The sequence below is a fragment of the Schistocerca serialis genome, chromosome 7 (genome assembly GCF_023864345.2).
Source record: "Schistocerca serialis cubense isolate TAMUIC-IGC-003099 chromosome 7, iqSchSeri2.2, whole genome shotgun sequence".
NCBI lineage: Eukaryota > Metazoa > Arthropoda > Insecta > Orthoptera > Acrididae > Schistocerca > Schistocerca serialis.
In genome coordinates, this window is record NC_064644.1 from 289585836 (window position 1) to 289612174 (window position 26339).

At 41.9% G+C, this 26339-nt stretch overlaps 1 protein-coding gene across 2 annotated transcripts in view; it reads left to right on the forward strand.

Moving 5' to 3' along the window:
- The window catches only part of LOC126412143 (probable dolichyl pyrophosphate Glc1Man9GlcNAc2 alpha-1,3-glucosyltransferase), an 85282-nt gene that overhangs the window by 52939 nt on the left and 6004 nt on the right, over nt 1-26339 (forward strand). For both annotated transcript variants that reach the window (XM_050081597.1, XM_050081596.1), the window contains exon 7: nt 19133-19272. In XM_050081597.1, coding sequence (XP_049937554.1) covers nt 19133-19272 — 140 coding nt within the window. The remainder of the gene's footprint in view (nt 1-19132; nt 19273-26339) is intronic.

Here is a 26339-nt window from a genome sequence, read left to right on the forward strand (position 1 = left end):
GCATGCAAACATGGATACATTGTGTTGTAGAGGTGTGGGACATCAGTTTGTGGCATGGAGTTTCATGCCTGTTGCACTTGCTCAATCAATAAACAGGACAGTTAATGCTGGTTGTGGATGCCACTGGAGTTGCCATCCAATGATGTCCCATATGTGCTCGGTTGGAGAGAGATATGGTAATTGAGCAGGCCAAGGCAACAAATTGACACTCTGTAAAGCATGTTGGGTTACAATAGCGGTATGTAGACAAGTGTTATCATGTTAGAAAATACTCCCTGGAATGCTGTTCAGGTTGAATCATCAGATGGACTTAGAGGTTTGCAGTCAGTGTGCTTGGGATAACCACGAGAGTGCTCTTGCTTTTGTTTGAAAATTGACCCCAGACCATAACTCCAGGTGTAGATCGAGTGTGTCTAGCAGGCAGACAGGTTGGTTGTAGGCCCTCAATTTGCCTCTTTCTAACCTACACGCAGCCATCATTGGCACCAAGACAGAACGAGCTTTCATCAGAGAACACAACAGCCTCCACCCTGCGCTCCAGTGGGCTCTTACTTGACATCACTGAAGTCAAAAATGACTGAGGTCTGGGGTCAGATGAATGCACACTACATGGCATCTGGCTCAATTTGTAACAGTTGTCACTGTGGTGCTGCTGCTCAGATTTCTGCTGCATATGCAGTGTGATGCACCAGAGCCATATGCCGAACATGATGGTCTTCCCTCTCAATAATGCCATGTCACTGTCCAGAATCTGGCCTTCTTGCGACCGCTGCCAGCAATCGTACTGTGGCTACAGTCTTGCCAAGCCTTTCTCTAGTATCACAGAACGAAGATCCAGCTTCTTGTAGCACTATTATTGACCTCATCCAAACTCTGTGAGGTGTTGACAACCGTGTCTTTGTCACTTTAAAGGCATTTTTGACCAGCATCAGTTCACCACATCCAATCTCAAAGGTAACTAACTCTTATGACAATTACAACGTGTATTCAAAGCAAACCTAATTTGCATCCTCAAGTGTTGATACTGGCACCACTCTTATGCAACTGATGCAAAATGTGAATAATCTCAAAGGTAACTAACTCTTATGACCATTACAGGGTGTATTTAAACCAAACCTAATTTACAATACCTAACGTAGAAGCAACAAGTTATCATTTGAAGCAGCATGTTACAAAATTTAAGGGTAATTTTAATTCAGGTAGATGTGTCCTGTTCTGCCAACTATGTTGTGGCCAGCAGTAAGAGGTGAATAGCAGTTTCAAGTTACATGACAGCTGGAGGCAAGACACATATAGAAGTAGTTTCATGCCTGATGAAAAAACAACCTCTAATGATGCAGTTCCATGTTTTGTCTGCAGGCCATGATGCATTTTCATTTTATTGTGAAGATTCATGTAGGACATTTGTGTTAGTCGACATAGCTGTTTCTAAGTTTAGTAATCCAATGTTAGAGAAGTTTCTCTACTAATATTCAAATGTTTCCACTCCTGAAGAGTCAGCATTGGGAACAGAGTATCTTCCAAAGTGTCACCACAAAACTTACAACAGATTCATTCTGTGTAGGAAAATGAGAAAATATGGGTTACATTAGACAAAACTCCGGACCCTACTGGCAGGGAAATTGGGGCTGTCATTGTTGGGTATTTAAAAAATAATGAACTGTTTTCAAAGAAAAGTTCTATGCTAACAAACCAAGAAATGACTACTGTGAACCATGTGACTGTTGCTAGATTATTTAATAATTTTGTGGCCATGTGGTGGGAAGTTTGACATGTTACAGTTACGAACATGCTGTAGCATGTATGAAGAAGGAAATAGGAGGTCTTGTTGTGAGTTACCCTAAAGTGAGCTATGTTATATGCATTGTGCATGGTTTTCACAGACTATGTGAATAAATTAGAACAGTATATCCTAATGTGGATAAATTGATTCCTAATGGGAAAAGAGTGTCCATGAAGTTGCCAAGAAGAATTCACTTGTTCAAGACTGCAAATCATGAAATATGACTGTCATCCACCCTAGTAACAATGCATTGGGAAACTTGGTTTGTTGCAGTCCAGTATCATGCAGAAAATTTTCGTGGTTTTGCCACAGTAGTTAATGTCTTGAACAAACATGATGCAACTTCAATTGGAATCCTTGAGGAAATGTTAACTGGCACATTGAAAAATGACTCGGTGCATATATCTGCTAACTTCTGCTTCCTTAGCAGCAGAATTGACAGACTTGAAAGGGAGTAATTCTTCTGTCAGAAACAGTTCAACATGTTAAGGCATCAAAAGAAAACAGTCTTAGTGGATCTGTAGCACAAAATTACAAAATATATTCAGATGTGTGTTAGAAAACACTAGTGTGTTTAAATGGGTGCAAAATTTCAAATGTGTTAGAAGACCATCGAGAAGCGGATATCAATGTGAGTGTGAGCAATGTGCCCTGCTATAAATTTATCAGACCAACATCTTGTGAGATGGAGTGCTCATTTTCGTAGTATAAGGCAGTGTTTCTGGATAATCATCAGTCATTTGTGAGGCACAACTTGACGATGAATCTCATTGTATATTGTATTTCTTCAGCAATCAGTGAGGCGTAGCATAAACTGCATTCATGAGTACTGTGTATTGTTCATATTCACATAAACTGAATTAAAATTACATATTTTTTACTTTTTCTCACATATCTCAAGTATTTTTAAAACATAAAAAATAATTAATTTCCTGATTTTTAGCACCTAAAAATTTGAGTCCTAGTAATGAGTTGTAACACCAACATCAAAGCTGTTTCTGACAGACAGATACAGTTTCATGTAATGTTTAACACACCTATACCATGGTCATGTGATGTTCAGAGACGCAGATTAAGTCAGCTGGGCTGGATGACTTATTCATCATTGCAGATAGGTGATTCATTAATTTTGCTTGTCAATCCTCAAATACTTGGATCCAATAAATGTTACTAGCATTTTGCAGTGACTGACCTTTAATTGTGTGGAAATTAAATTTCTGATGATTACTGAAGATTTTCCACCAACAGCTGTTTGCACTGTCACATTATGTAAGAATTATATTGTTACATTACTTTCTCACATTGAGGGTTTCTTTCAAAAATGACCTCTTTTAAAACATTATTTCTTTCTGTGGCCCCTGTCCTAAAAGTGATCTTAAATCATTTGCCAACTGATCCAGACCAGCACTAGATTTTAAAAATTTAATGACCTGGTGTTCTGATCCTACTCTGTCCTGCAAAAGTTGGCCTCCATCTCTAGAGTGAGAACTGCCTAACAACAAATCTATCATTCCCTTTACTAACTTCACTAAACTCTTATTTTCAAATTTGTTATTGTTGTGCCCTGTCTACACCTACATCTGCCTGAGGATCGTCAGTTTCCAACTGAAGCAACGGGTCACATGCACCACAAAGATATCAGATGAAACTCTACGCCTGTTCCTTCTATAACCTGTTGCCACTTCCCACATCTATTTAGCCTTCTCCATCCATAACCTGTCCATATCTTGCCTAACCTTATCTAATTCAGCCTGAAGGGTAACAATTTTACCCTCTTGTCCCACTGTCTAATGACTTAGAATTTACACTACCTTCTTAAATTGTGAACTAAATAATGAAGGGATATGCTGTAGTTAAATTTCACAGGGAATTTGGGGGGGGGGGGGGGCAAAGAATAGTTAAATGAGATTCTCTGTGCCGAACGTTAAAAAAAAAATTGTTACAATGCGACTTTACAATCTTTCCTTGTTTTCTGAAATAATATCTAGAAAAAGTGAAATTATGCTTAAAACACGCTGATACAAGTATTTAATGAGTAATCAGTACTAAAGTAACTGTTATTACAATTTAAATAACTTACATTTGCGAGAGCACATAACTCGTGCATCTCACCTGGCACAGAGCTTCCAACTGTGTGAGCTAGTAAGTATAGCAGCAACTGGCTATTTAAAAGCCTGAAAGATTGATAATGGAATAGCATTGTAGTATCATACACTATATCATCAATGGAATGGAAATCTAGGCACAAAAAAGAGTGCATAAGGGCAAAGTACATCAAGAAAGCTAACTGGGATGACATGAGACAAATTTTTCATTGCCCAGAAAGCCAAATGACTGGATGATGAAGTGGATTTGAAAGAGCAAGAACTGGCAGCACCCTTGTACAGAGCAATGGAACGTCAATACCTATCAAAAAATGCCCTTCTAGGTGAGAACGTTCTGTTCTCTGGACCCAGACACTGCAAAAACAAAGATATGGAACAAGGAGAACCAAAAAGCTCCACCAGAGCATCATGACCCAAGAAAAAAGAATTCAACACACTAAAAAGTACTTCAGAGGAGAATTGTGGAGAACAGAATGATGGAGATTACTTCTGAAAACTAACCTAGAAATAAATTAGTCAGCAAGAATATACGATCACAAACAATCCATTCGCACTCAGATGAAATGATTGGAGGGTAACGGAAACCGGCAACAGTGCAGAAGATCAGTTTAGAAAACAATATTTTGAGACAGATGTATAAATAATAAGGTTGTGTATTCTCTCATACGAGAAAAAGCAGTCAATTTGATGGCTAAACGGAAAAAAATCTCCAGGATTTTACGGGCTTCATACAGAAGTAATACAAACCAACATCTATCTATGTGAACAGTACAATAGGTGCCTCACGGACAGGCCACCCACCAAAGTGGAGTGACAAGTGATGTGATACATTGCTTGACAGATACATGGCAGAGATGTTTCTCAACACCAGTAGAAATGATTTGTTATTAGTAACACAGCAAAATTTTTTTCAAACCGTGGAAGCTTTATGAAACATCCTGGCAGATTAAAACTGTGTGCCGGACCAAGACTCAAACTCGGGACCTTTGTCTTACACAGGCAATTGTGGTTGTTATGTTAAAGACAATATGGGAAATTTGCAGCCTGAATATTTACCAACACAAACTCAGGAAATATGGAAGAAAACTGCTAGTCGTTTTTGGCAACAACAGAAACTACCAAACTGTTTTGGTTGCTTGGACAGAAAACACTTCAGAGTTAAAGCTCCTTCTAAATCTGCATCATCATTTTGTAATTACAAAGGTTTTACTTCCATAAGCGTGTTAGCGATTTTAGATGCAGATCAATTATTTTTATTGGTTGACACTGGGGAGTATGACCCCAACAGTCATGGGCGAGTATTAAAAGAAAATTCTTTTGATAACACATTATGAAACCATACCCTCATAGAGAATTAACTTCCAAAAGTCACATATTTTATTGCAGATTATGTAGGGAAAGAAGGTCAGAAGAATGTTCTTTTGTGAAGTAATGCATGCACACTTGAAAGATGTGTGCATTACCAGTGTGTTGTCTTCCATGAGCTTTCACCACGATAGAGCCCACCACGTGCAAGTGCCTATTTAAACCCTACCGCTCTATGCTTGCATACAGTTATCATTTTATTACTGCTTGCATACATTTGGCTTATCTTATTGTGTTCATTGTGTTATGGTGATTGGCATGCATGCTGTAGTCTAATAAAGTTGTACTAACATTCTTGGTTGTGTTGTGTTCAAGTTACAACACAAGTGTCAATGAGGATGGGATTGTTCTCCTTGCGGTTTTCCATCTCTAGTTGGTCCTCTGTTGCAGCTACAATGTCTGATTGTGCTACTGATGAGCTTTTATGCCAGCTGGTTGAGCAGGAAGAGGTTCTTACTGCAGTGATGCAGCATTTTAATCAATAGCAGGAGGCGTTCACCATAGTGCAACGCAATCTAACCCAGACATTGCAAACGGTTGCCTCTGTTTTGGCCAGTTCAGGCCCATCTCAATCTATATCGCCTGTCGCCCCTTGCACCTCCTGTTTCACGAATCGCTAGCTGGTCATTTATCCCCCACCATTTCCGGTTTGCAGTGAATCTGTTGAAGAATGGTAGGCTCATAAAAAATGGTTGTGGCAGAATTTTCAAGCGTTTGGATTGACTGATGTTACCTTATGCAATGCTTTTTTCCCTTTATTATTGCCTTGCATGTATTAATTCCTTTGCCAACTGACCCCCCTGCAGGATCTGTCTTCACTCTCTTTTGATAACATGTGCGACCCTCTTTCGAAATACTGTTGTAAACAGACACACATCATTGCCACTTGTGTTGAGTTCTATCGATGTCACAAGAAACTGGAACATTCCTATAAGTCTTGGGCAGCTGAGCTTCATGGTTTAAGCCGTCATTGTCACTTTGTCACTGATGTACATAAGGAGTCGTATGCCTACCAAATGGTTCGTGATGTAGTCACTTGGTTGGCAGCCCCCGATTGTGAGGTTTGTGAGTGGCCCCTTCAATGTGAAAACCCCTCCCTCTCAGAGTTTTGGCTACTGCACAGTCAGTTGAGGTCTCAAGGGCTGTGGGTACTCAAATTGAATCATGGTGAGAGATTGCAGAAGTTCAAACCAGTTCCCTCACCATTTGTCGGATAGTTCACATAGGGACAATGTGGTGGCAGTGATCTGTGCATGAGCAAAACATCACGGCAGACAGCCTAACTCACTGTGGCAGCCAGGGCCACAGCAGCAGCACAGCAAGTCCAGTGATGGACAACAATGCAACTGCTCCACACTTTCCTCCTGTCTGTAATGTTCTGTCACTCATGATAGGATGGGCTATCCTAAGCAGTGAGCCATTTGCCACCAGTACAACAAAACACACAGCAGTGCTCCTGTTTGCAAAGCAAAAATTCCAACAGCCTATTGCAGACACCGACATGGATGCCAATTGTGTATCAGCAATATCCGTTGCATCTTTTATCAGAAGTTTGTGCACATGCAAGTCCACACTGGTGCTGCCATGTCATTACTCAACTTGCAAATGTATGTGGACTTGGGTTCTCCCCCTTTAGTGCCAGTGTCACATACAGTAATACAATAAACAAAGCATTGTGATATTAGGTAGCTTCTTGGTCCCAGTCATATATAAATCTGGGGTTCGTCCGCTGACTTTTCTGGTGGTGGACAATGCACGCACCAAAAATATGTTTAGTTTGTTGGACACCTTTAACCTCTTCAGGTTTAGTATTTCTGATGAAGTTAATCGGACTCTGATCAAGTGCACCTGCACAAAGTTACACAGCAAGCTGTACCGGGGGCAATGTTGTCTCTCTGGCAGCAACTTTCGCAGGCATGTGACAGTCTTCACATCAGTTTTGCCAGCCCTTACTGGCTAATAGTAATTTATGCAGTCCCTCAATTCCCATTGTTGTTCATTGTCCCTCAACTTCGGCCTCTGCTGTTGTGGCAGCCCTTTCGCAATTTCTTACCATGGAAGGACTTCTGGCAACATTCGTCTCTGATAACGGCCCTAAATTTGTGTCGCAGGAGTTTGCCTCCATCTGCAATGCCCATGGGATTCTCCACATTTTCTCCCCACCCTTCCACGCACAGACCAATGGTGAAGCTCAAAGGTTAGTTAGAATATCCAAATGCAAATGAAAACATACGAGACTCGGTCCCTGTCCGATGTTGCCTTGGGTCAGTTTCTAACTTCCTATCGGTTCACGCCTTTGGTGACAACAGCACCACCAAAATGCTCCATGGGTGTCAACCCCGGATGCTCCTGCATCTCCTGCGGCCTGGCCAGGGACGCCAATCCATGCAGCCATCGTCCCGCTTCCAGCCCTGTCTGGGCACACAAGTTTGGTCATCACCCAGAATGAACTCCTGCCGTCATCTCCCAATGCTGAAGCTGCCATCTCTGCAATGTCTGTATGGAGGAGGGCCTCTGTGCATGTCATTATGGTGAGTTATGCCTGTGTGTGAACGACCGGTCAACCCCAGCCGGGACACAGACTTCACCATGCCAGTCTGAGTCGCTCGATGGATCACCTGATACGGTGGGGTCGGGGTCCCTGCCATGACATACAAGGGGTCCCCCATCACAAAGTGGAGGAACCCGGCGCAGCTTCTCAGCTTCTCCAATCCCGCTACCACTACCAATGCAGCTGCTGTCCACACCGGAGCCTCTCCTCCGCCTCAGTTGCCAACTGTAGGGGCACCACCACCATCGCCATGCCCTGGACCTGATGTGGACACGAGAGTACGCATCGACGTCACCCATCCTATCATATGGGTCGACACAAGAAGTGGACTGCGACACTGCCTACGTCCCAAGCAATTCCAATCATGTGCCACAGTATCAGCATGTCACCTCAGTCAGAGCTTCATGGAGGAAGATACCATGGACATCTTGTGAATCTGATCTGTTCCCCAAGGGAAGAGGAATGAAATAATGCACACACACTTGAAAGTTGCACACATTAGCAGTGTGTTGTCATCTGCAAGAGTGTGCCATGAAAGTGCAATACTGTGGACTTCTGATAGAGCTCGGCGTGGGCAAGTGCCTATTTAAATCCTGCCATGCCGCACTCAGGTTCAGTTATCATGTTATTACTAGTTGCAGGCATTTGCCTTACCTTATTGTGTTCAGTGTATGTTATGGTGATTGGTGTATATGCCACAGTCTAATAAAGTTGTACTACCATTCTTGGTTGTGTTGTGTGTCCAAGTTAAGATATTTTGGTAAGTTAGCCTCAGAGTTCCAGGTATTGGATACTGCAGTTAACTGTGACTTGAATAAAATTAGTGTGATAGTTCAAGGTATTTGTATGTTGCATAACTTTATACAGATTCATAATGGTGTTTATTCTAAGTCATCTGTGCAGTAGAATGTAGGCCAACTTATTGTGAACTCACATCATAATCCAGGAAAACAAAAGAAATCTATAAACAATGTGGTGTCATTAAGTATCAAAAGCAGCACAAGAAGTATCGCTCACCACAGAGATACTGCAGAGAAAAGTAATATCACGAGGCGCCAGTGAGACTCTAGGAAGAAATCGTGCCTACCGTAGTTCTGAGGTGCCACCACCATAAAAATCATCACCAGAGGCCAGGAGGCACTTCTGCTCACTTCCAGGAAGCTCCTGTCAAAGTAACATAATTGTGCTTCCTACTTACCATGACGCAGCATATGTTAACTGTCGGGGAGTGAAGAGACTTCCATCTCCTGTCAGTGGTGCCTAAGTGCCAATGCTCTCAGAACTTTGTCAACAGTTGCCTATGAGTTTGTGTATTCTAGTAACTGTGGTAAAGTCACAGTATGGCTATTCTGAACTTGTATCAATTTGCCATCAGTAATTATGGTTCATTTAGTCTCTTCTGAACCACAAGTTTTTGTGTGCAGTTTCATAGCTACAGCCAGACCTCGTGAGCAAAGATAAGTTTCATTGTAATTAATAATGTATTACTTGTTCAGAGTGTTCTAATTAACTGTATTATTACCAGCCACCTCAGTGTCCAAGAAGTTGGACACAATAAACGATGTTTCAGTTTCTGTCTTAGCCCAAATGGTGTATTGTCTTGGGGGAACAAAGTATGTGTACAGTTACATACCAAAAGGATCCGATTTTACATTACATCCAGCAAATCAGAAGAAAGAGAAGCAGAAAACAACAGTACATTCTTCTTTGTTGTTGTATAGCTTCTTTCTTTTCCACAAATAAATTAAATGAATTTCAATTACTGTAACTGTCTCCAATATTTCTCTAGCAATCCTTTCCCGCCCTTTATCCTGAGCATTCATGTTGCTGATTCAGCATTGCTATGATTATAAATACATGGATATTTGTGCACAAGATCAACAGGTGAAGTTGCTAGCTAGATGAAAACCTTGTGCCACTCCACATGGCAGATCACTTGTACAGCATTCCAGTAGGTGCCCTGCCTTATAGGAAAGGGTACCTGTAGCTTGGAAGAATGCTGAGGTGAAGAGAAGGACAAGGGTCTGATTATACCTAAATCACATACTTGTTTTTCTCTTAAACTTTCTGGATAAGATATTTGAGAAAATATATTTCAGAAGATTGCAACACTGCAGGCTACTATATGGCATGAACCCTCACCAGCATAGATTTAGTAGAGGCAGTAACAAAGGCACAATATATAAATGGATGTCCTTGTGGCAGGCACTCAGTTTCAGTATGTTGTATTGATGGTGATAGATATTAACAGTGCTTTTGACAACCTATGGCAGTCATCTCTCTGTGGTTGCCTAAGGGAGCTGGAAAGTATAAGTTGCACTGTACCTGCCTAAGAGGTTATTGTCATTGGAGACAAGCAGCTGTAATGTGTCCATAAAGTAAGCTGATTATCGTCACATTAACTAAACAAAACACTTTTCTAGTCTTGTTCCACAAAATTTATTATTACTACACGACCTAGAGTTTGGGTTATAAGTACACAACTGACCTCAAAGAACGGAATGAAGCAAAGATAAACATGTCAACTTCTTAATCTCTCAATTTTTGATTTAAGCTATAAAAGTTATCTCTGGTGACAATTTCTACGCAGTTACATATGGACTTACAAAATTCATGAGGACAGTATTTATGATAACTACGACTAAACATTCGTTGGAGTATGGCTGTGAACAGAAATGGGATTTTTGTCATTTTGTATTCATCAATGGAGGCAGCAAGGTTCTTTTCCTATCTAGAAGTTGTAACACTGTCAGAAAGTGATGAATAACTGAACTTATTTTGATCATTCAATAATAAATTTGGCAGTACACGCCATTTCTAATGTTTGTAATTGAGTGAGCTACGTGGCATTTCCCTCTAGATGTAGAGCTAGATGTATTATGTCTGTGTGGTTTTTGTCTAAGCGGTTTTCTGCAAAGAATGAAACTGGATTCTGTAATTTCTGTAGTGCTGTCCGAGCCTAGTACAGATCAACCTCTGTCTGTTCAATATAGCAGGACTGACACTCTTAGCATATGATGTTGTACACCCCAATTTTCATGATGGCTGGTTGTTTATCTTTTGGATGTCTGTGGGTCATATAAAAACACAGATAAACCCTTTGCATTTAAAATGTTGCTTAAACAGTGTGAAGTTTTGCCTTTAAAAGGTAAACAACACAATTTCCTTTTCAATCAGTCTCACAATTTCCTTTTCAGTCAATCTGGGTACAGTAGGGGCTGGCTTTCTTCCTCAGTTTTTTATTGAGAATTTGGTCAGTAATGTTGGAATGAAATTCATTATTTGTGGCTACTGTTTCTATTGTTTGAGTTCCTGGTCATAGACATGTGCATGTGGATAAAAAGGAGATGGTGGATCATGGGGTGGAATGCTGCATGTATGTTGGCTGCAGGCTGTTGAGAGGAAGCTAGGATGAATGTGTCAGTAAAGAAGTCTTTTCAGTAAATTTTAAATCTGTGGCTGCTATTTCCAATTTTTAAGCTGACATATAGAAAATTAATGGTAGAACCTCCTAACTCCATACTGACATTTATGTTAGTAGGCCACATATTTCCCAAAAATTTTCTGGAATTGTCTAGTGGAACCTCACCACATACTGAGAATCTATTAAGAGCATAATGTCCATGCGGCCAGATGAAAAAGGTATCATTCACATATCTCCAGAAGATGTTTGGACCACTTCAGTTGTCTTCATCCCCGCATTAAATTTACCATGCAGGTTGAAAGCTATGGGATGCTTCCATTTTTATATGTTATGGTTTATAAAAGAACCAGATGGTGCTTTGGGACACAGTGTTCACCGAAAGCCAACACACACAGATTGGTATCTGCATTTTAAGAGTTGTCATCCACCACACCAACACAGTGGCGTCCTTAGGACTTTGGTACGCAGAGCACGTGCCATTTCCGACGCGGACAGCTTTACCCAAGAACTTGCACATTTGATGGCTGTTTTAAGGAAAATGGATACTCCGAGAAGCAGATTTGTCAAGCTAGGGAGTTTGGACCATCACTGGAGGTGCATGAAGAGGAACGTAGATTGGTGGCCTTTCTTCCTTATGCTGGAGGCATATCAATTAATATTGGATGAATTTTAAGGAATTTTAACATTAAGTGTGTGTTCGGTCCACCTTCTAAGATTAGGGCACTACCCGGCTCTGTGAAAGATGATTTGGGGCTTAGGAAATCCAGTGTATACAAAATTCCGTGTCAATGTGGAAGGATTACATTGGCCACTTGATTCGCACAGTTCATGACAGGTGCATGGAACATTGCCGTCATTGGAGACTACAACAGCTGGAAAAATCGTCAGTAGCAGAACACTGCTTAAATGAGGGACACAGTATGAAATTTGATGAAACTCTGGTAGCTGCCAACATAGCTGCCAACATTTCTGGTTTTTGGAGCAGTGTCTGTAAAGAGGCAATTGAAATTAGGTTGGCGGATAATTTAATTAATTGAGACAATGGGTTTCCTCTTAGCAGGACACGGAATCCTGTACTATCCTGCATCAAAATTTAACATTCTTTGGTGTGGCCCTGAGTGTGATATATTGTTGCTACCAGTGTTCTACTAATGGTGGCGCCACCTCCCAGTCTTGGAGACAGCAACCGTGATGGGCAGCATGTGCACCTTGTACTGAAAGGTGGCCTATATAGGATGTTGATTTGCAGCCTGGTGTCAGTTTTCAGTGGGACTCATCAGCAGAAGCAGCATTCTCCTGAAAATAGTGATCAGTTGGATTGCTGAAATATTGAGTCAAGTTGATTTTAGGTTCCGTCAACAAACCTGAAGAGACTTTCATGTTTCTGTTACATTTTGACTGTGAGTGGTTCTTCATAACAGAGTGACATATTGCGAGACTGTTGTTAGGATGCCTAATATTTTAAACAATTGCCTACTTGAGGTTCGTGAATTGATGCCAGATGTTATTCATGCTGCACATTTCTATGCAGTTAGTACTTTGTGTCTGTGTGTGGAATTTCTCCAAAAAATTATTCCATTGGTTTCAGTCAATGGAAGCTGGTTTTCTAATGCTTTCATTCAAAAATCACCAGTTACATATAGAGCATATGTTACATAACCCAAGCATTTTAGAGCAACTATAAAATATAATTCCTGTTCAATATACACACTCAGGAATTTTAAACATATTTACTCACTTCTTTTCCCCTGTGCTTTATTGTTAATGATGTTTATATAACTCACCTTGTACAGAATTGAATTAACAGTGTTTTTCTCTAAGTTAAATGATAAACCATTTACTGAGAACCAATCAATAGTACTTTTGGATATTTTGTTTGTTGTTCCTTCTGTTATTACATCTCCTTTTGGCTTGATTATGATCTTTATTTCCTCAGGAAAGAACACTATTTCTGCTTTGAGTGTAAGATAGAAAGTCACATATCTCTAATATTCTAAAAATGTATGTATGTATGTATTTATTCATGTGGTTCAACATCTCCTCCTAAACTACTGGATTGATTTCAACCAAAATTAGTACATGTATCACTTCCTATCTGGAATGAAGGTCTGTGGGGGTAAGAACCAACTCCCTTTCAATAATATGGTGCTGAGGATGAAAAAGAAGTATAATGAACCACACGCAAATATCCAGACTATATTCATCCAATATTAGAGAATTAGAACAATTAACTATCTGCAACAAACTTTACACATATTTTAAAACCTTTACAAAAAAATTTCTTGATGACATCCCTCACAACACAGTGAAACTGCCAGGTCAAGCATGATGTTTTAATTGTTACTTCTTTACTACTAACTGTATTCACAACACTTTTGCAGACAGTATCAACATATGTGACTAAATGTGCCTGTTATGTCAAATAAGGAGATATGTCATGATCATAAAGATGTGTGAAAACCTTCCATATAAGGCATCATGTTTTAACTTACTACTTCTGTACTACTTACTCCACTTGCGGCACATTTTGCAGACGGTATCCACATATACCACTGAATGTACCTGCAAAAATTATATTATTGTACGACTCATAGTTCAGGAGGTATTACATCATAAACTCAGATTTGTATGAAAAACAAGGTTTTTCTTAAAACAAAGTGCAAATTACCTGGACTTTACTCTTCCAGTGTTTGACAGCGAGACTAAATAGTGACTTCCAACAAACTTCAAGCATAATTTCAAACCTCTCCTAAACTTTGTCAAGTAATCAGAATTTGAAGCTGTTTTATGCAGGGGACTTCAATTTTTTAAAGACTTGGGGGTTTACTGGTTATTCCTTACTGTCTGGAAGGAAACCCTTTGGGGTTAAGAACTAACAGCATTCCATAGGGAATTGTTATTGATAGCATTGAAGCCCCTGGAGAAATTTCAACCAAATTTATTGAGTACACGGCCCATTATTTGTATGGAAATAGTGTGTGGTTAAGAAGGAATGATGTAAAAATGTACAAAAATGTCGTGTTGGTATTTATATCATGCATTTAGTTGACTTGGAATACTTTTAAAAGTATTATTTGTGTGCTCATTGTGTCAACCAGGTCGCGAGACTGAGCATTGCAGCGAGCCAGTAGTTTTGCCAGCGTGTTTCGGGACTGAAATTCAAGCTGTGCAGCACAAATTTAGCATCCTCTCTGGAGCTGTATGGTGTAAAACTGCAGAGGCTCAGACATATGTGTATGCAATTTATGTCACATACTGATATGTTCAGATTGAGAGGAGGGGAAGGGGGAGGTGGATTGAGAGAGGAGGAGGAGGAGGAGGACAGAGAGAGGGGCATAAAGAGATGGACAGACAGGGAAGGGTGGAGGAATTGGTCTAATAGAAAATTTATTTACATATGTAATCTCCAGTCTCAAGAATTGGGTTGGTAGCAGAATTGAATCCGGTGGAATACCAGTAGTAATTTGTCGCCATTCAAAAGATTCATCATGAGAGCTACTTGACTTATCTAACACAACCCTTTATTTAAAAATGTAGTGAACCATTTACTCATTGTATTTTGAAAACTATGAAGTCAAATGTGGTAGAGAGATCACAAAAAATCACAGTAGGTGAAATCTTATCATCTTGATATCTATCCAATCACTATCATACCCACAGTGATCCTCCTTGACCACCCCTCATAGCAGCTAAACTCTGCCTAGCTGACCTTTTCAACATGCCACACCCCCAAAACACCTGCCAATGCTCCACCAAATCCAGAGCCAAAACATTCCTGTAACACTGTTGTTAACCTTTTCACCAAAACCCTTAGTTCCACAGAAATTTCAATCCTATCCAGGGGCCTCACCTTTTGTTCTACACCCAAATTTAACCATGCTGGACTTGTCAAAGACTTACTCTCCTTCTCCCGATCCATGCAATGGAAGCATTTTTTTGCCGCCAATCTCTCCAACCAAAACCACCCTGATTCCAACATTGAAACCTGCATCTTTCAGTTTGTACCACCATCTAAATGTGATCCTTCCCCCCCTCCCACCTAATCACCTGCTGGTCACCGTCCAGGAATTCCTTACCTCCAGCTTAGCCTCACCGTCCTTCCCCAGGTCCGTTTCTCAGAACACCAACCTTGCAGCAGTAGAAGAAAGAACAGCCATACACAACCTCAAAACAAATCCTGACCTGATCATCCTACCTGCAGACAAAGGTTCCACCACTGTTATGAATCACAGTGACTACCTGGTATATGGCCTCCACCAATTATCTGTCTCCTCCATCTATAAACTCTGCCAGAGTGATCCTATCCCAGAAGTCCAACACAAACTCCAATCCTTGCTTCAAGCTTTAGGCGCTTTCCAGAGCATCTCCCCTGAATCCATTTCCCCCCTCACCCCTATGACACCTTCTACATGCTCCCCAAAATCCACAAACCCAAAAATCCTGGACGTCCCATTGTGGCTGGTTATTGTGCCCACACTGAAAGAATCTCGGGACTCATTGACCAACACTTCCAACCAATTGCCAATAATCTAGCCTCCCATGTCAAAGACACCAACCACTTCCTTCACCTAGTCTCCACCATCCCCACCTCTTTACCTCCTGGATCCCTACTTGTTGTGATTTCCCGAAATCACTCCAGGTAAATGCCGGGATGGTTCCTTTCAAAGGGCATGGCCGACTTCCTTCCGCGTCCTTCCCTAATCCGACGAGACCGATGACCTCGCTGTCTGGTCTCCTTCCCCAAACAACCCAACCCATCCCTACTTGTCACTGTTGATGCCACCTCCCTATACAGCAACATCCCTCATGCACATGGTCTTACCACTATTGAACACTATCTTTCCCAATGTTCTTCAGACTCCAAATTCTCTACCTCATTCCTCATACACATTACTAACTTTATCCTAACCCACAACTACTTCTCATTGGAAGGGATGGTATATAAACAAATCCACGACCCAGCTATGGGCACCCGCATGGCACCCTCCAATGCCAACCATTTTATGGGCCATCTGGTAGACACACTCCTAGCCTCCCAAAACATCAAATCCCTAGTCTGGTTCAGGTTCATTGATGATATCTTCATGATCTGGACCCAGGGTCAAACACCCTACCCCTTATCTTCATTCCTTCACAACCTCAACACCTTCTCTCCCATCTGCCTCACGTGGTCCTCCTCAACCCAGTGGCCACCTTCCAGATGGTGACCATCTCCTCTCTGACAGCTCAATCTGCAGCTTTGTCAGCATTAAACCCACCAGCAGTACCTCCATTTTGACAGCTGTCTTCCCTTTCACACAAAAGGATCTCTGGCTACCCAGGGATGGTGTATCTGCAGTGACAAAAACTCCCTTGCTCAGTATGCTGAGGGCCTCAACCAAGTCCTTCACAGACAGGCACTATCCCCCCGACCTAGTTCACAAACAGAGCTCCCATGCTATTTCCATATACAACACTAATCCTCCCATTACTTCCAAAAACCAGCCACAAAGGAGTGTCCCCTTCATCACCCAGTACCACCCCAGACTGGAATAACTGAACCACATCCTTTGCCAGGGCTTTAATTACTTACCATTGTGCCCTGAATTGAGTGACATCCTACCTGAGACATTTCGCACCCCTCCTAAAGTGATGTTCCATCGCCCACCCAACCTCCACAACATTCTAGTCCATCCCTATGCCACTCCCAATCCCAATCTGTTGCCACAAGGATCATATCCCAGTGGAAGACCCAGGTGCAAAACCCGCCCAATCAACCCACCCAGCACTTCCAATTGCAGTCCTGTCACCGGTTTATCCTATCCCATCAAGGTCAGGGCCACCTGTGAAATCAACCATTTCAATTACCAGCTCTGCAGCAATCATTGCACAGCTTTTTATATTGGTATGACTACCAACCAGCTGCCCACCAGGATAAATGGCCACTGCCAAACTGTAGCCAAGAGCAAAGTAGACCACCCTGTAGCACAAAATGCAGCTGAACATAACACATTTGATTTCAGTGACTGCTTCATTAAGCAAGCCCGTCTGTATCCTCCCTCCACCATTAGCTTTTCTGTTCTGCGCAGATGGGAGTTACCGTTACAACACATTCTCTACTCCCATAATTATCCCGCCCTCAACCTCAACCTATGGTAACATACTGTCCCCACACCCTCCACCCAACGGTCTCCTCACCGTCTGTCCTGTCATCTCCTCCCCATTCTCATCGCCCACCCTGTTTATTTGCAGCCCTACCAACACATCTGTTCATCTTTTCCCGCTCCTCTCCTTTTTTGTTCCTCCCCACATCCCTGCCCAACAACCTCCTGACGCCCTGCCTGTTGGCAGTCTAGTCCCTGTGCACTCCACCAGACGGTGTTCGTCTCTCTCCTGATCTGTACACTACTATCCCTTCCCCTTCCCATTGCTCATCCTCTCCAGATTGCTGCTTGCATCCCACATGATGTTGCATTTCGGCCCAATGGAGCTGGCAGTCGTGTGTGCATGAGGTGTGCTTTTTGTGTGTGTGTGTGTGTGTGTGTGTGTGTGTTTACTGACAAAGGCTGTGACCGAAAGCTTTATGTGAATGTATTTTAATCCTTTAACTGCTCTGGACGTGTTAACGCGCACGCCTTTGTACCTGTCCCTGTGTGCTCTGAATGTGTTTATGCACACACAGGGACAGGTACAAAGGCGCACACGTTAACACGTCCAGAGCAGTTAAAGGGTTAATCATGCTTGTCTGCAACTTCATATGTCTTCATAATGGTAAGTAGCAATCTGTCTTTTCCTACATTCTTGATATTCCTACTTGGAGTTTCCATTGTTTGATATTTTAATAATTAGTCAGTGAAATGGTAGATACCGTGTTTGCTGGAGAGCCCCTCCTGGAATATGACTTGTTGCTGACTCAGAATCTTATATTTGCAGGTATGCTCAACCATTCTAAAATACATTAGCTTTTCCAAAACTTTTAAAATGGATGCTAATAGTGAAACCTGCTATATTTCTTAAAGAGGGGCCTAACAGTGGCATACTTGAGTGGGTCTGAAAAGATACTTTGTGGAAGTGATGCATTAAATACATGGCTGAATACAGTAGCTATATCAAATAAATGTGCTTTTCATATTTTTTCCTGGAAGAGCTTAACATAGTGTCAAATGGACAGAATGCTTATCATACTGATTGTCACATATACTGTAGTGCTTTTCTCTTGGAGCTGCCTGTTCTAAGTTTCTCATTCACACTTAGAATGTGATTGTTAAAAAGGCTTGCTATATGTTTGGTATCTTGGACCATACATTGATTATTTTTAGTTACTGGACTTCCCCATTTTCCTTCTAATGACACTCCATATCGTTTTGATTTTATTTTCAGCACTATTATCTCTGACATGACATGCAAGCATTTTTATTTTCTTGTACATCTTCTAAATAAAGAACAGTATCTTCTGTATTATAAAAGAGCTGCACATCAGTGTTATTTCTTTTATTATATCCCTGATGCACTGGGAAATTGATTTTAGTAAGGGAGTGAAAAGAATTTATTAAAAGTATATTAAGTCAAGTGTTTGAAAATGAATGTACATTACCATTAACAAATTGTCTGCATGATTGAACAGAAATTTCATATTCTTGTTCCTATATGTCACTCTCCCTGCCCAAGAGCCACTTCTCCCACCCCGTCTTCCTGCAAATCTTACCTTATCAACAAATATTCGAACTCACAGAGATGAAAGCTCTGTAATTATCTTACTTTTTGTCATTGATTGTGTCCTTTGTAGGTAAATATTATACTAGAAAATCCACAATGATGCTGCCAAATCATCATTTACAGGATATATAGTTAATTTAACTTAGTGATGTTTTTGTGTGTTGTTATGAGAATTTGTCTAATGGAAAATTTTCATTTTCATCTTCCAGCCAGCAATTATGAAGCTGTGGTATTCACCTGGCAACCCACTTCATTTTGTGCGCTGTGTTATCTTGTGTGCTGGGGCCTCCTTCATTTTTGGATGGCACGTCCATGAGAAAGCTATTCTCATGGTAATAATACCCTTAAGGTTAGTTGTTAATACAATTATTCACAGTCTGTGTGCAATTACTATTAAAAACAGTACAGCGTGAGAAAAATATCTTGGTAAACTCTTTAAATTATTATGAAGTTTCAGAATCAGAAATTTGTTTGTGTATTGGAAAAAAATTGCAGTTCATCCACATGCTTTTACACAATTATTAGGCAAGGCATAGCAAGCTAATGTAAATAACACCTCAAGCCACATGTCCTAGTGAGGTTGATTTTATAACAAGACCAGAAGCAGCTTTTTGCAAGGTGATATTGTTTAATTAGTCATATTTTCAGATATAGGCACCATAATAACAATCAGAGAGTAGCACACTAATGATGGCACTACACAGATCATATTGCTGATTTTAAAGTACAGGAACTGAATTTTCTGTAAAAGTTTATATATGCTGGGCTAAACAGTTGCAATCACTCTATATTGATAAAATTGACCCCACCTTCCAAGCCACGCATTTACAAATGCAGTTAATACAGTAAGTTTTGGAGCTGAATAATCACATCATCATTCAGAACAAAAATATTTGACTTTTAATCATGTCTTGCTCATTATATTCAAACACAAAATAATCAGATGAAATTAGGGCACATGGTATAACTTGCTGAAATTATGAGTACCATTAAAAACATGTCATGATGGTAGATATTTATTTATAGATCTTTCAATGCTTATGGATGTTATTGGGGAAAGTGTAAAGGAACTTCTACACCAGAAAAAACAAAATCAGTTTGATTTCAGTGGGTATATGTTATAATCATTTCAGAAAATGTTGCACATTCCATTTTAGTAGTATGAGCAAATTCGAACTTTATAGAAACCAAGTGAGGTGAAATATTAACTAAACATTTGACTCATTTTCAGCAGGATCAGGGCTTGAACGTCCATAGGCTATCTGATTCCAGTTTTCCACGATTTCCCTCAATCATTTTTGGTAAACTCTGTGGTGGTTACCGAGCAAGGTGGCGCAGTGGTTAGCACACAGGACTCGCATTCAGGAGGATGAAGGTTGAATCCCCCGTCCGGCCATCCTGATTTAGGTTTTCCGTGATTTCCCTAAATTGCTTCAGGCAAATTCCGGGATGGTTCCTTAGAAAGGGCACGGCCAATTTCCTTCCCCATCCTTCCCTAATCCAAGCTTGTGCTCCGTCTCTAATGACCTCGTTGTCGACGGGACGTTAAACAGTAATCTGCTCCTCCTCCTCTGTGGTGGTTCCTTCATGGTGACCACAGCTGCTTTTCTCTTCCATCATCATCCAACTAAGTTAGTGCTCTCTCTAACAACCTCAGTATTTATACTCAGTATTTAAACTCTAATGTTTTTTCCATGCTGGAAACTGAATAGATAAGATGAAACCAGTATAAGATAAAGGTAAAAATTTCTCAGTCAGGTACAGAGCTGATGTGATTATAAATAAAATGATTTTTATTGTGTGGTTAGATGTTGCACAGTGCCACATACAAAGATGAGCTAAACAAAACTTCATGACCACTGGGACTGAATGCCACCTATTGGACCCAAACAAAACTTCATGACCACTGGGATTGAATGCCACCTATTGGACCCAATGAATTGCACATGAAATGGAGCAGAGATAGAGGGGAATCATTCTAGCAATGAAATAAACTGCAAAAAGGGAAATCCATTGACATAAGTGATTTTGACAAATGGCAGATTGCTATAGCCTGGCACCTGGGAACCAGCATCTCAAAAGTGGCAAAGCAAGTTGTCTGTTCACTTACTACTGTCAAGAATATCTATGGAAAGTGGTGGTTGACGGATGCTGAAACCACGAGTAGGTGACAAGGCGTTGGATGTCCAAGCCTCATCACAGAATGTGGAGGTTGGAGGCTTGCCTGCTTTGTAAAGCAGCATAGGTGATGATCTGTGACAGACAAGTGACTGTAATACAGGTGGAGGTGCAAGTGTTTTAGAGGATACCTTTCAGCATACATTGTTGAACATGGAGCGTCTAAGCAGATGTCCACTTTGTGTTACCATGTTGACCTGGTGACACCATCAGTTACAATTGCAGTGGCCACAGGATCATCAAGATTGAGCTGTGTAGCAGTGGAAACATGTTGCCTGGTTGGATGAATCACAGATTTTGTTACACCAGTTCAGTGGTTGTGTCTGGGTTCACCATCATTCAGGCGAATGACTGATCAGAAAATGCACCACACCACGGATATGTGCCGTTGAGGGCAGTATTATGCCACAGTGGACATTCACCTGGGTTTCCATGGGACCTCTGGTAGTAAACAGAGGCATCATGTCCGCTGTGGACTTCATGGACATTATTGTATATCACCTGCATCCATTCATGCTTGATGTCTTCGCTGACTGCAACAGCATCTTCAGCAGTGTAACTGCTCATGTCATAAAACGAGAATCACGTAACAGTGGTTTGAGGAGCACAATACTGAATTAAAATTAAAGTGTTAGCCACCAAATTCATGTGAGTTGAACCCAATGAAACACATGTGGGATGCTGTTGAGCACTAACTCTGTACCCAAAAACCATAATTTAAGGGAAATGTGTGAACTAAGTGTCGACATCCAGTGCCCACCATACCACCCAAGCATACCATAGACTCATCAAAGCCATTCCATGCAGAATCCCTGCTGTATTGCATTCTAATGGTAAACCAAGATGCTATTAAGTGTGTGGTCATAATGTTGTAATACATCTTGTGTGGAATATTTTGGATGATAAGTTTGTGAATCACTTCTGGATATGAACTGTGTGTTCTTCCATATGCTAAGCACAATTTCCTGTAGCCACAAATTCTGTATCAAATCTGGTAGGCATTCCATCAGACCCCAGAGGTTTGTTCTACATACATCAAAAAAGTTTTGCATCACCTCGGATCCGAGAGTTCCGGAACCTGTACAGAAAATTTGAATAGAGATCAACATAAACATCATTTCCGCCATTTTTATTGCTCATGAAAACCACATATTGCATGTTGTACCACCCTACAGCAAGACGTTCAGAGGTGGTGGTCCAGATTGCTGTACACACGAGTGCCTCTAATACACAGTAGCACGTCCTCTTGCATTGATGCATGACTGTATTCGTCGTGGCATACTATCCACAAGTTCATCAAGGCACTGTTGGTCCAGATTGTCCCACTCCTCAACGACAATTCAGCGTGGATCCCTCAGAGTGGTTGGTGGGTCATATCGCCCCCAACAGCCCTTTTCAATCTACCCAGGCATGTTTGTACTCTGGAGAACATGCTGGCCACTCTAGTCAAATTCAAATGGTTCAAATGGCTCTGAGCACTATGGGACTTAACAGCTGTAGTCATCAGTCCCCTAGAACTTAGAACTACTTAAACCTAACTAACCTAAGGACAGCACACACATCCATGCCCGAGGCAGGATTCGAACCTGCAACCGTAGCAGTTGTGCGGTTCCGGACTGCGCGCCTAGAACCGCGAGACCACCGTGGCCGGCCCACTCTAGTCGAGTGATGTTGTTATCCTGAAGGAAGTCATTCACAAGATGTGCACAATGGGGGCACTAATTGTCGTCCATGAAGATGAATGCCTCGCCAATATGGTGCCAATAATATTGTTGCACCATCAGCCGGAGGACGGCGTTCACATATCGTACAGCCATTACGGCGCCTTCAGTGACCACCAACAGCATATGTTGGCTCCATATAATGCCACCCCAAAACAGCAGGGAACATCCACCTTGCTGCACTTGCTGGACAGTGTGTCTAAAGCGTTCAGCCTGACTGGGTTTCCTCCAAACATGTCTCCGATGATTGTCTGGTCGAAGGCATATGCAACACTCATTGGTGAAGAGAACATGATACCAGTCCTGAGCGGTCCATTCGGCATGTTGTTGGGCCCATCTGTACCACACTGCATGGTGTCATGGTTGCAAAGATGGACCTCGCCATGGATGTCAGGAGTGAAGTTGCGCATCATGCAGCTATTGCTCACAGTTTGAGTTGTAACACGATGTCCTGCGGCTGCACAAAAAGCATTATTCAACATGGTGGCATTGCTGTCTGGGTTCCTCCAACCCATAATCCATAGGTAGCAGTTATCCAATGCAGTAGTAGCCCTTGGGCAGCCTGAGCGATGCATGTCATCCACAGTTCCTGTCTCTCTGTATCTCCTCCATGTCCGAATAACATCGCTTTGGTTCAAGCTGATGATGATGATGATTATTATTATTATTTATGGTGGAGGGCACTAAACACCTAGGTCATCAGCGCCCTTGCATTAATGTTATACCGAAGAAGATTTTCATAATCTGTGGAAGGAGATCAGTAAACTGTAAAACTATGTTTGATCCCACCACAGAAAATGTAATGCAACCCCAAAAAGATGAGGTTCAGAAAAGCCCATAATAAAACCCCAGTGACACAGTGGGATAACTAAATAAAATCAAGGAGAAAATACATGTAAGGATGCTGTTAAAAAAGAGACAAATAACAATGGTTGGATGATGACTTAAAAATAATATACGACCTAGCCACTCTGTGACACATTAAGATATCACACCAAGTATTTTGGGAAGAATTCTGGACACCACACAATATTTAGGACACGAACAACACTCGCCTCGTTATCTGTTAAAATAGAGGGAAGATCCTGTGAGAGACCCAGTTCAACCCTCAGATCGTGATATAAAACACACTCAGTTAAAAGATGTTGTACTGAAAACTGTGTCCCACATCTCTCACATACTGGGTGCTCCTTGTTGTAAACATGACTGGAACGGTCACAGGGTTGCCAAGAACGAAAGCGTGGTGGGACTAAATGGGGGCGGCCCCCGAACAAACAAAATAAATGGGGAAGGTGGACACGAACAACAATGGACGACCGAGCAAGACCTGACGAACAAGAAAAGAACACGCAAATAGCAACAGGGTCACATATGAAACCTCATGAATCCACAACATCCACTCGTACACGGAAACCAAATAAACTCGCTATCTGTAGGTGAGATGTCGATAGACTAAAGCGAATATCAGATGCCTGCTGAGCGAGAAGCAGGCACTTAAATACCTGATAGAGTATGTTGCTATTGTCTGCTGGAACCACGTGCTCCACCGTCACATTATATGCAGGCCAGGAGTGCGCGCACAGCCATGGCTTAACGGCGCGAGGGCTGGAGAGACCTCTAGTGGCAAACGAGGTCCATGCCGTCTGGAGCGGAAGGGCTACTTCTTTGCACCTTTGCGAGCAGAAGGAGGTGACCCATGGTCGCTCTGAAGTATTGATGGAACATAGTTTATTTTTCCTCACTTCTAGCCACTGGGACTCCTACCAACTTATGGCTTTCCTAGTCACAAATAAAGTGACAGCCCGCAGAGAGACTGAACAGCAGGCAGGAGGAGGATGGGAGCAAGCCTGCTTAGCAGCAGCAGCAGCAAGTTCGTTTCCCTGGATGCCTGTGTGCCCTGGAACCCAGCAAAAAATAACTTCCTTGTTTTGCCTTCGCAGGAGAAGGAGATTGTCCTGCACTTTTTGCACCATCCGATCTGCTGGGTACATCTGTCCAACAGTGAGAAGGGCACTTTGAAAACCAGAGCAGATGATAAAATTTTTGTCACAGCGCTGTCTCATCTGCTCCATTGCCCACAGGATAGTAAACAGTTCTGCGTAATAAACTGAAAACTGTTCTGGGAGTCCTATTCTGAGGACTATGTCGGGGAACACGATGGAACAACTGAAAACATCTCCCTGCTTAGAACCATCTGTGTAGATGGTAATAAAATCTGAATGGCTATGTAAAATTTCATTAAATTTTATTTTAAAAACATGGTCTGGGGTACAATGCTTGTTGTAAGCAGTCAGTTCTAAAAGGAATCTAGGCCTTGGTAGTAGCCAGGGGGATGCCCCACTCCACCCCTGGCTTTGGACCTTAATGCCCCCAACCTGTAATAATGCAAGGCTCTCCCTTGCAAGGATCCCAAATGGCCATGATGCTTGTGGTCGATGATTGAACAGCCGTTCCAGTGGCGGCTGAACAATGTAACTGGATGCTGGTGATGTAGGAATGGACTGTGCCCTATATGCTTGGCTTATGACAAGTAGATGATGGTGAATAGACAGCGAAGGCTCACGAGCCTCTGCACACAAACCACCAACAGGGCTAGTGCAATAGGCCCCTGCTGACAGCCTAATACCCTCATGGTGAACTGCATCCCGCATTTTAGGGTATGAAGGCCTTGCTGACACATAGATCTGGCTTCCGTATTCAAGTCGGGGTCGCACAAAGGCCTTATTTAGTTGGAGCAGATGCACTCTGTCGGCTCCCCAAGACCTATGGCTGACAAATTTAGGATGTTTAAGGCCTTGAGACATCTCAGTTTCAGTTCTTTAAGGTGTAGCAACCATGTTAACTTCTCATCAAAGATGAGACCCAGATACTTCACCTGTTCCTTAAAAGTGAGGACGGTGACCCCCAGGTTTAAACTGGGCAAATTAAACAGACAGCAGGAATGATTAAAATCAACACAAACCGTTTTCTCTAATGAGAATTTAAAACCTGTGGTGCAAGACCATTCCTCCAACTGCTTCATAGTCAGTTGCAATTGCTGAGTAGCCGTGGCGAGGCTGGAGGATGCAAAGAAGATGGAGAAGTCATTCACAAATAAGGAACATAGTACTGGACGTCGCACTGTGCTTGTAATACTATTGAGCTGTGACACTTAAAACACTCCCTTGGGGGACACCATTCTCCTGCTTAAAATGATCAGACAAGACATTCCCAACCCTGAATCTAAAATATCTGTCCAAGAGAAAGGACTGTATGAAGGTCCGTAGATGTCTACAGAATCCCCACTGATGGAGCTGCGACAGAATATTATGCCTCCAAGTAATGTCGTAATCCTTTCCCAAATTGAAGAGAACACCGATAAGGTGTTGCTTACATAGGAAAGCTTGTTGAATTGCAGCTTCGAGCAGGGTCAGATTATCGAGAGTGGAGCGATACCTCCTGAACCCACACTGTGAGCAACTGAGTAGGGACCTGGTTTCCAGAACCCACACTAGGCGCCAATTGACCATACCTCCAA